This window comes from Tetrao urogallus, assembly GCF_951394365.1.
Source record: "Tetrao urogallus genome assembly, chromosome: 1".
NCBI lineage: Eukaryota > Metazoa > Chordata > Aves > Galliformes > Phasianidae > Tetrao > Tetrao urogallus.
In genome coordinates, this window is record NC_136813.1 from 171667225 (window position 1) to 171679391 (window position 12167).

The 12167-nt window shown below is 37.4% G+C and overlaps 1 protein-coding gene across 7 annotated transcripts in view; it reads right to left on the reverse strand.

Moving 5' to 3' along the window:
• Positions 1-12167, reverse strand: part of CADPS2 (calcium dependent secretion activator 2) — a gene marked incomplete at both ends in the record, with an annotated part of 304052 nt that overhangs the window by 174748 nt on the left and 117137 nt on the right. For all 7 annotated transcript variants that reach the window (XM_079548166.1, XM_079548165.1, XM_079548162.1 and 4 more), the window contains 3 exons: positions 794-915; positions 4591-4827; positions 9050-9130. In XM_079548166.1, the coding sequence (XP_079404292.1) occupies positions 794-915; positions 4591-4827; positions 9050-9130 (440 nt within the window). The remainder of the gene's footprint in view (positions 1-793; positions 916-4590; positions 4828-9049; positions 9131-12167) is intronic.

Sequence of the window (12167 nt, forward strand, 5' to 3'; positions counted from 1 at the left end):
GTGCTTATAATTTTGCCTGTCAGAGGTCTGTATCTGTGGTGCGAATGGAACAGAAGCTACCATCCCAACTCACTTGACGATGTTTACTCAGATACTGTAACAACTGCAATTTTTAAATTGTTTTTCGCAAGGCACACTATGGTGCCAGTAAAACCCCAGCTCACTGTCTGGAAAGGTATCTACAAAAGATTCCAAATGACATTTTAACAGAGAGAAAAGTGTCTGAAGTCAGTGTGTAGGTCAAACAAATCAACAAAAAAAACACACCTAATTTTCTTCCTCTACGCCACTCAGCTACAGATGGCATGATGCTTTCCCCTGCAAGTCAGTTTGCTGACTGCCTCCCTCAAAAATTAATTGGAAGAAGTGGATCCTATAATTTAAAATGAAATAGGCTCAGCAGGTGAGTAAGCTTTGTCAAGACTGATTACTGAGTATTGATTTTCCACCAATGGCACAAGTTATACTCCACAGAGCCTCCGCCACGTTAACCTAGAATACATAAGATCACCCTGGGCTACCGTCTTTCAAGAGGTTTGTATTTCCAGACTTTAGTCTCCAACTCCCTCACACATACATTCAATGTCATTTTCTGGACTTCATATTTACTTCACCATAAATAAATAAAATGAATATTAGAATTTTTGAGAAAGAATTTAAGGTAATAACACAAAATAAACACAGCACTAGAATAAACCAGTGCTAACTTAAATTGTAAAAACCATACAAGCTATAGTTTCTGCCATGATATGAAGGAAATAGATGTTGTATGCAGCGAAGCAGAGTAGCTTACTGTGGCCTGGAAGCTTCTGCTTGGTCTGTCTGAAGCTTTTCACCCCCCTCCACTTCCATGGTGCAATAGACAATCCGATTGGGGGCGACTGACTTCAAACCTTGCACTTCCATGATAACAATCTGAAGAAAAGAAAGCAAATAGTTCATACTTCACAAAGCATTACATAACATGGCTATAGTGATAGTAAGCTCCACACAGAAAAAAAACCCAAACAAAACCAAAGCAAAAAAACCCCACCCACAACCCACTCTCTGAATTCTTCAGAGACAGAGAAAAGTTTCAATGTTGCCTTTCTTTTTCCACTTTCAGCAACATACACTATGAAGGGAGCTTTTTGCTCCACTTTTACTTGGGCAAAAACTCACCCCAACTGTAACTTCAGTGCTAGCACTGAATTTGAGAGAGATTTTGCTCCCTTGAATCTCACCTCTGTTACGGCAGAGAGCATCACTCTCAGCTGCTGTATTTTTTTCCCACTACCCCTTTTCCTCCCAGCTCACTACCTGCACTCAGGTGCAGTGTGCATATGGGGACGCAAGGGGAGGAGATGGGAGAAAAGCCACCAATACCAGGTGAGAAATTTCCTCACCAGGGACATTCTTGGCATAGGAAACCCCACAGTTTTTCAGCTCCTCTGAACTACCCAGAAGAGCCAAATACACTCTAACTTCAACTGCTCTGTGTCTTTTAAAAACCTTACAGTCTGCCACAGTGTGAAGCTATTGAAATTCTTACACTTCACATGTTTCCAATTCAGAGAAAATCTGAAAATGCTTGCATTTCCCTGCTTGCTTTAGAAAAGCTGCTTTTCTTTTCAGGCCCATCTGAGCCAACAGAACTGCAAAAAACTTTGTCCATTTAATCAGCAGAGAAGCTGTCCTCAGCTGAACTATATACAAAATCAAAAACAAAACAAACAAACACCTTAAAGGTGACAAAAGTGATGACTACTTTTGGTCTCAGTAGAAGCAATTGATTTCCTAGGTCAGCAAGCAACTACTAAAATGTCTGACTATCAAACCATTTGCAATTTGTCAGTTCACTTCACCTCAATTAAGGTGAGCCAAGGCAGATTTCACTCTCTGCTGTAGAATCCTTTGTGCTTTAAAAGTCCCCAAATCTTAGTAATTGTTAGATACCTGGCAAAATTGCTGTGAGGTGACAGACTGATCATTTAGAACATTTTTACATTACCCATAAATCATCACCACTGCCTCTTATGCTTCATAAATAATAACAGCAGTTCGGGGACAATGATGTAATTATCTCTGTTCTTCTCCATCTTTAGTGGTTCAGGAATTCAAACACGTACACAAGTGATCAGTGATCACTGCCAGATTGCACCAGAGATCCCTCTGGCTACTGCTGCCTCTACGGTCCTTCCACACGTCAAACATTTATCCTTGTTGAATGCAGACTTCACATTTGTTCATTTTTTTATGTTGATCCTTATTTTCAAGTTTAATTGCACATTTGTCTTTGCTAGCACTTCTGGATTCTAGGAATGCAAGAGAACCCTGCATTTCATTAGAAAGGGACCTGTCATTAGCTGATTAACTAGCTCATTAGCTGATGAATAGCTTTCTAAATTTTGCTTATGTATTCCTTAAACTGTTCAACAGCTGAAGAACACAGGCAATTAAATCTTCTGATATTTTATTTATGACACAAATTTCTGCAGATAAGCTCTTTGATGAAATACCCAACTGGCAGGAATAGTGTCTTTTACCTTTGAGCACAAGCTCCATCCCCACAAGCACGTATAAATGTTGCTTAAATGTTCTGCTGCTCTGTCTTAACAGTGCAATGCAGGGGCAGATGAACACTCCACACAGTCCTGCTGTCTACTGACATGTAAGTGTGGTTTTGTACTAATGTTCTCACGTTATTTATTTCCTCTTCATTTATGTACCTGTGCTGCAGCTTTCAGTAGGGATTTGGCTGATTACTTATTGAAGTACAAAATTATGCATGTATCCTTTTTTTTTTTTTTTCCCCAGAAATAATGTCTTCTGTCTCCAAGGAAATGCAGTCAAGTTTTGTTATTTGCCCATTTTGATTTGCATAAAAGAGAGCAGATCTCCCATGTTTCAGCCTAAATGGATATCAGCTCAGCTCTTTCTTTGCACCCTTATTACCTGTTAGATTTGTCTTCCCAAGAATAAGACATTTGCATATACTTTGCAGGCAAGAAACTTGACTTACGTGGTTAACAACATGCTTAAAACAAAAATTTCCCCTATTGAATATCTGTGGAATGATACTAATTCTTTGCTGCCTTGCCCACAATGAACTGGAGGTCACTAATCCTTGAGAACCTCGGTGTATTGAAGAAACAGCCAAAAAAAACTGGAGTTCAGCAAACCCAACAGTCTGCATTTCTGGTGTGCAGCACTGTAAACAAACCCACACTGCTACAGGTAATGAGTTCATTGGAAATTACATTTACTGTCGTTTTTCATTTTAGGATTGTTTCTATCCTTTGGTGTTTTCTTTACAAATATCACATCACTTTTACTTAATACTTCTATCTAAAAGTCCAGAGAAAGCTCTTCTTTCTATAACCCTTACCAAGTAAACTTGCTTGAAGATTAAAATACATATATATTATTGAAAAGCTTTTTCAGGTACTTTTTAGGTGCTTCCATGTTATTGCTGTTGATGGCATCACTCCAGGCTCTGCATTCCACTTGGGAGAGGCACATCATGCAATGGAGCTGCACAGCATTCAGCCCTAAGACTGTTTTACATGCCTGACCAACTAATAATTTATGGCGTGTGGAATGATGGATAGATGTTACTACTCTTCAAAACCTTACTTTTGTCTTCTATATTATTAGTCAGTAATATCAAAATGGCAAACAACAGGATAAGTAATTTATCTTCTGTACTTAAATGAAGACCTCAGTCTTTTTGGACATGGCAATGAAAATTAGATCTGAATTCTAAACCTTACATGAAAAAAAGGTATTTGTAAAAATACAACGTTTAAAAAACATACCTACTTTTTATTTGCTTTAAATGATTTAACAATTGAAATACTTATTCCTTAATATTATCCATTGTCTTCAACAAACAGAAGTCATTTCAAATGCATAACACTTAAATGTGGCATTTTCTGTCAGACAAATATGCAATATGCACTCTGGAAAACATTTTGATTCTATTGTTATCAAGAAACAGAGATCAGCATTTCCTGATGTTCACATGTTCAGAACGGGACCTGATAAATGATGCTCTCGTCATTACATTTAAGTAACTGTCTGTATTTGTGGCTTCAGCTCTATATGGATTGAGATTGCATTTCTGCAGAGCACACTTCCAGCACAACCTTAGTAAAGATGAGCTAGTTTCTCGAAGAAAACGAAGAAATTCGTAAGCATCAGCCTGCTATGACCAACACACACACACACACAGAAATTATGCTTTTGGTTTTCTCTGTAAATGCTTTCAGTAAGAAAACATCTTGTTTGTAAACTTCTGTGAATGAGGTTGTGATAACAAGTGTTCTGTTATTTGGTACCTAATGTAGTGGAATTCATCTAAAGATACAGTTATGTGAGAGATTCAGCCTCCCACATTGCTGCATGGAACCAAATGCAGCTACTGCTGCAAGAGGAAAGTGCATCATGCATTTGCACTCTAACTCTTATTATCAGAGACAATTCATAATCTAGCACTTTAGTGTAAAATGTTTAGCAAGAATTAGCAATAAAAAATACCAAGAAAACAGGCATTCTAGATATTCCAGTAATTTAAACTGCCAACACATGTTCTGTGAAATATCTGATTACCTCTAATGTGAAGGAGAGGACCACATCAGACTTTGAGAGCTGAACTTCATTTTCATCTCCAATGTCCAAGAATGCAGAATTTTGTGATCGCTTTAACTTCTGCAGTTTAAATTCTGGCCCACCTTTAGACACTGGAAGACTTTCCAAATTTGCCATCAGCAAATTCACTGAAGACCGTAACTCTTCTATGTACATGTTCTCCATTTCTCTTGTTATGAACTTGGGGAATTTTCTTTCCTTGGAAGATATATTTTAAACATTACAGAGGAAAAAAATCATGCCACACTCCAGATCATACTCATTTACTAATTTGTTCTCATTTTTAGATATTGAATAAAAATAAACGTCTGAATTCTTAACTACTTCTATCATTTTAAAACAGTAATGGGAAGGCGAGTCATGTCTAATACACACAGTAAATTTGACAAGAAGAAATGTAACTTGAATTGAGATTTCCATCATATTCCTCAAACACAGTAGACAAAACACATCAAAAATAGAATGGGACATTTGTAAAAAAGAAACCTCTTGCCCTCCAGAATCCTTTAGCCTTAAATCCAGGTTGCATGTGGGAGCCCAAGCATGTATATTATTCTAAAACATAAGCTTTATATATAAATGAGAAACAAACATCACTCCCCAGTTGTTGCCTGTCAAGGTAAGCACCTTGCTCTTAAAACCCACTTTTACCATTAGCTGTTAGGAGAAATGTCTTAAAGCATTTTACGTTAAAACTTTTACAGTAGATTTTGTTTCAGTAACAAAGATCAGGCAAGCAAACTGTGACCCAAAGCTCCTGCAGCAAATCTCCCAGTCTGGTTCATTATCACATAACAGAGTCAGTATTTTAAAAATTGAAATGGAAAAAAAAAAAGATAAAAGAGTAGTTCGTAGTTAGAGCATAACAAATTAAGGTAAGGTTCAGCATATTCTAGTCACAGAATCATGGAATCATAGAATGGCCTGGATTGAAAAGGACCACAATGATTATTTAGTTTCAACCCCCTACTGTGTGCAGAGTCACCAACTACCAGACCAGGCTGCCCAGAGCCACATCCAGCCTGGCCTTGAATGCCTGCAGGGATGGGGCATCCACAGCCTCCTTGGGCAACCTGTTCCAGTGTCACCAACCTCTGTGTGAAAAACTTGCCCTTAGTGTCTAACCTAAACCTCCCCTGTCTCAGTTTAAGACCATTTCCCCTTGTCTTATCACTATCCACCCTTGTAAACAGACATACCCTCTCCTGTTTATATGTGGCCCTCTCAAAAAACAAACAAACAAACAAACAAAAAAAACACCTAAAACCAAAATCAAACTGTATCTTATCCTGTGAGGATCATTCAAATAACACAATGCCAACAGAGAAGGACAAGACTTAACTTGTTAAAAGATCTTTTCTCTTTTTAAGATTATTTCTCCACTCCAGTGTAAAAGTTCAGGAAGCTTCTTACAGCACATCTTCCTGCAGATTTTTTTATGACTATGATCTTTTGTAATTTAAAGCTGCAATAACTGAAGACAGGCAGCACCACCAGAATATACACCGATGTCTTTATTTCTGTAGAACTTGAATTCTTGTAGCTACTTCTGTCTCTCACAAAACACAGGTGAGAATCCTCCATAAAGACACTGATAGCTATGAATCACCCCACACCTTTAATTTTCTTTTTGAAGAGAGTGAAATTGTAACAAATGGCTATAGCACATAATATTTATACTAATTTAGAGACCAAAGAAGAATAGCATGTGATTTTTGGTTGTTATCTGTCTCTCTCTCTCTGGTCCTTTGTTGGAATGTATGAGAAATATATCCTGAAATAAAGACCTTGGGGAGGCAATGGACACAAGAACGTTATTGGTCTGTCTGTATTTGGACAGAGCGCTAACATGGATTTTCAGCATGCAGTTCTCAGGCAGAAAAGACACTGGATAACCTCTGCATAGAATCACGTAAAAGTTTGTCTTAGAAAAGAATTCCACTAGTTACAAAAGGTAGAAAATCCCATTGCATCATACATACTTTGATTTCAAGTAATTTAAATTTAATCATGTGAAGAAACAGCCAGACAAATTGATGCATAGATTCCCTGTTGATTTTATGCTACTGAGGATCAATGCTGTTTCTGAGGTTTTCACATCTTTTAGGTAGGCTGAATGATCTTTTCTGCTAAAATAAACTTATAGCATATAATTAACAACTTATATCTTAAAATCAGTAAGTAATCTTGTACAGGAACCATGAACAAGACCTTAATAAAAGAGAAAACTGCATGCAGAAATTTTCCTTTAGCTGTGCTGCTCTTCTGAAACTGCAGTATAATAATTCTCTTCCAAGCAGGTAATCACTGAAAACCATTTTTTCACCAATAGAAACGCTAGAATACATAATCAAGTATCAGTTGTTTATTATTATTATTATTTTTTTGCCTCATTTTTGAGAAAGGTCATAGCTGTTTTGCAGCATTTGACTGCTTAGGTTTAGGTGATCTTATTAATTCTTACAGCTGCTAGATTTAGGATCAAGCAGCTACAACCAACTCTGAGTCTCCTGCAAAAAATAATTTTTTTATATATATATATATATATATATACACACACATACATACAGTTTAAGTAATTTTTAAAAAGATATGTGATAATTCTGACTTGGATACCATGTAAGAATGGAGTTCCTTATTCTGTGCAAAATTGTGCAATTGGCATTGTAGAAACCATGAGAATTTTCAAAACAAAATCTTTCCATAAAGAAAACCACTGATTGAAAGCCACTGGTATGCAGTCTGTGTACGTACATTAGGTAGGATATGAAAATGTATATGGCTTAAATCATGCTCATAATTTTCATCTGTATTAAAATTATTTCAATACTTTTATGCTTTTTAATTTCAAAGGAAGTTTATGTCTCCAGATTCTTATTTATGAAATTTATTGACCTAAATAACCATTTATTTTTCATTTGAAATAAACAAGCAAACGTTAGCTCGGAAAGCAAATGGTGTCCTGGGCTCCATCAGAAGAGGGGTGGCCAGCAGGGACAGGGAGGTGACTGTCCCCCTCTACTCTGCTCTTGTGAGGCCCCATCTGGAGTACTGTGTCCAGGTCTGGAGTCCCCAGTACAAGAAAGACAGGAAGATGTTGGAGAGGGTCCAGAGGAGGGCCACAAAGATGATCAGGAGACTGGAGCACCTTCCCCCTATGAGGACAGGCTGAGGGAGCTGGGCTTGTTCAGCCTGGAGAAAAGAAGGCTGTGGGGTGACCTCATTGCAGCATTTTAGTACCTAAAGGGAGCCTACAAACAGCAGGGGAGTCAAGAGTGGATAATAGCAGGACAAGGGGAAATGGTTTGAAGTTGAGGGAAGGAAGATTTAGGTTGGATGTCAGGGGGAAGTTCTTTACAGAGAGAGTGGTGAGGCGCTGGAACAGGCTGCCCAGAGAGGTTGTGGATGCCCCATCCCTGGAGGTGTTCAAGGCCAGGTTGGATGGGGTCCTGGGCAGTCTGGTCTAGTATTAAATGGGGAGGTTGGTGGCCCTGCCTGTGGCAGGGGTGTTGGAGATCTTTGATATCCCTTCCAGCCTGGGCCATTCTTTGATTCTGTGATTCTGTGAAGGCTTTAAAATTGTACTGTGTAAATACGATATACTGTTTTCTGCACATACATGCGACAACACACAATATTTTTTTACTGTTGGAGCTACAGGCAAAAAGGACACAGAACAAACACAGCATTAGCAGACATCTTTGATTATAATCCAAGGCTTCACAGAAGACTGAAGAGAACTGAAATTGGTAGTCTTTCTTTGAAAAAGCCTCTAATAGGATATGGCCAGGGACAGTAACAATCCTACCTGTGGTATTTAAGATAGAAGGGCATAATCTTGCTCATGGAAACAAAATACAAGCCATATGACAGAAAAAAACAATTTTGGCTTTCTAAAACTTACAATAATTTATAAATTACCCTATTATCACTAATTTGACCTACAAGCTTCACGCATAGTTTTGCTACTTCCAGTGCATTCCAAACTTTGACTTCCACTGGAAATGTAAACTATAATTTATATGCTTAAAATTATATTACATACAGCATGTAGTAAGACATAAACATGTTTATACCCTCAGGGTTGCACAATGCATTTTGTATATAAAATATAATCTAGTTCAGTTACAAAATACATACTCCCAAAAGTGCAGATAATATACCCTTTCTTTCACCCTGGCCTTGCTGATGAAGGAATGGAAGGATTACACAGAATACAACCTTTGAAAACAACTTTTACTTCCTCCCTACCCCTACTGACATACATTCTCCACAGAAGAAAGAAATGCATCTGCCAGGCATTCTGGTCAACTTCAGAATGAGAAACTGGAAACACAAACTATGTATCAGCCCACACTCACATCACCATCTCACTCACTCTCTGAAGGTATGTTTCTGGTGTACAAAAGCAGATGCTTACCCTTGCCATTTGTTCGGCCAGTTGCAGACGTCCATCTAGTTCACGTCTGATCTGGGCTGCTTGCTCATCTGCATTATCCAGCTTAGATGTGGAAGAAAAATAAATGACATTAACTGTAAGAAACATGCACTTTGTAGTGAGTAATGTAGTTAAAAACAAAACAGAAATTATTTGCATATTTTGTGTCTTAAAATCAGTGAAACACTAAGCAAATATATGGCTTTGAGTCTTACGAAGATGAAGAAAATGTAACAGCCACCCGCTATCCACAGCAGTCCTGGACTCTGAAGGGCAGTTAGTATTCCCTTGACTTTTATATACGTAAGCTGAGCAGAAGGAGCTTTCCTTGTGAAAACAGCAGTTGACAACATTTCTTCATGAAGCAGAAAATTGGACTGACAGAACAGCTTAGAAAATTTGGAAGGAAAATCACTCTTTGTTGCCATGAAATCCTCTGGAATCAGGTGTAGGGAAAGAAAACTGCAGCTATACCTTCTAAGTATATTATTTAATTCACAGAACTCTATAATATTGGGCAACTGCCCAGATCAAGGCATAGCCAGTTTTTGTCAATTTTATTAGATGGAGGAAATAGTCATGACTGAATCTCTGGCATAAGTCAGGAACATAAAGCAGAAAGACACATCTCTTCCCCACAACAGAATCACTGGTCACAACAGAAAAGAGCTTTCCAAATCATTTTTCACCAGTTTAATTGCCAGGTGTTGGTGAAGTGTGGCTTCACCTCGATGGATTGGTCTGCACAGCTGAGCTGGCTGAGAGGCAGAAGCATCTGCAAAATGCAAGGCACAACTTGCCCTCTTACTGAACACGTGCCTACCATAGACAAAGTCAGATTTCTAGCAGGGGCTCTCTCCTTCTAGGGCTATTTGCAGTCACCATGTCAGTGCTGATACATCCCAGCACATTTAGCATGCATCTAAGATCTAAGGATATCACTTGCTCTTCTCTGAAAAACAATCTTAAATTGATTAGTGAAGGAAACTGGCAAAAACTGGTTCACTAATTAAATAAGAACTTCACCTAGCGAACTCACAATGAATTTCCTAAATGATTCATTCCATTAAACTAAGCTTTTTAAAATAAGACCACTATTTAATGCACCAGGCCAAATACATAACGCCATTTTTTTTGCAACTCTCCTCTGCTAAATTCAGTAGATCTCAGAACCAAGGCCTTGTTGAAAATTAAGTACTTTCTTTCAAAAATTAAATTAGAAATTTGATTACATTTAAGTAATCAAAAATACACTATCACCTAAAGGTTCCTTGCAGCATTATGTAGAATGATTATCTGGATCCATTTAGCAATAGAATAAAATGTTTTCCACTGCTAAGATGGAAGCAAAGAAGTGCAATCTGTCATCTGAGCAATCTGGCATCTCACAAGACCCTTACTTGTTTTTAAAATTCAGCCTTCCTGAAATGTTTATACTTTTGAGTAATGTTTTGTTTGTTTATGTGTGTAATGGCATTTTGCAAGGAATGGTTAAGCTGGAAAGGTGAAAAACTGAAGAACACTGCCTTACTTATACAAAGAATCAAATAAGAATGAAGTGACAATGAGAAAAACAGGACCATTTTTTCACACCCCAGGCAAGATTATTTTACTTGATTTTATCCTAAAATTTCTGTAATTCTTCATTTGTGATCAAACCCAAACCCAAGACGTGTGTAGAATACACAGCTATGACAAATACCCTCGTAATTCTCACACTGTGAATAAAACCTAGAAAGCATATGATTAGATAGAAATGAATATGAACATAACGCTGCAGAATAGCAATTCTCATTATCACAACTTTATTATTTTCTTTAAAAAGTCACTAGCTAGTAAACCCTTAAAATTCAAGTATAAGTTTAAAGAAACAAGAATAAGCTGCATGTATGTGGTATCAATGCTTCTCACCTTTCCTGATGGAAATTGAAAAGAAAAAAAAGTAATTCAACTGACTTCTGGCCATTTTGTATGGCAATCATATTAGAATGACCTGCTTTCTAAGCTACTTGTCATAACTAGTTTGAATGGAATTATCCATTGCACAGATTGATCAGCTATAATGCTGAAGACTCAGGATGGCAGGGATGCCAAAAGTGCAAAAGAAATTACAGTCTTAGACTATTTCAGAAGAGCTACGTGTAAACTCCATTTAATAAGAACACTTCAGCTTTCTACAATGGTAGTAATTATTCACTAGCTATCAACTGCATTTACAACAGAGATACTTGTCATGTTCCTTCTACTTCACTTAACCAACTAATCACTATCCTAGCATTAGGGAACCTCACTACAGCAGTGTCTACAGACCTCAGAGACTTCTTTCCAGTGTAAAATATGTTTCAGTTCCTAACTGGGCAAACTAACATTTTCCCATATTGCCATGTATCTAGCCACTTAAACTTAAAGGCAGAAACTGAGTCACATTTGGAGGACTATTTAATTCAATAGAAAAATTCCTAATTGAGCAGTAGTATGAATAAGATAGCTGTGTCATTTGCACCTTTCCTCTTTGCAAAGATTTTTGGGATCTTAAAAGTTTCCTCAGACAATTTTGTAGTTATAAGTGACAATGCTTGCATGGATAATAAGCTACTTTTTATTAAAAAATAAAGTGATAGCTCATCATCTGGCTTATTTTTCCCAATGGTGTTATATAAAAATAGCTTTCTAAAATAAACCTGCCAGTCAGACATCAAGCTATTCACTTGAAAATATTTTTATTCCTTAATGCTTGAAGTCACCTTTTTATTTTTCTCCTACTTTCTCACTCTGAAAAGGGCAAACATTTCTATTACAAACTTTTTTATTGTCAGAGATGGGGTGGTAACATTCCTCAAGTTCCCCAACAATTCTTATTAGAGGATATTTTCACTTGCTTATAACAGTGTCAACTTCTAAGTGACAGACTGATGTTTTCCACTCTGAATTTCTTCTTTAATAACTTCAACCAAAATGACTCTGTTGCTTCTGAAAAGGAGACCAGGAAAGATTTCAGTTCTATCCTCACTATATCCTCAATAAGGAAAATAGTGACCATCTTGTCAAAGACCTCTAGCACCATCTTGTTTTCAAGCAGGGATCTGAAATTCAGCAGCAT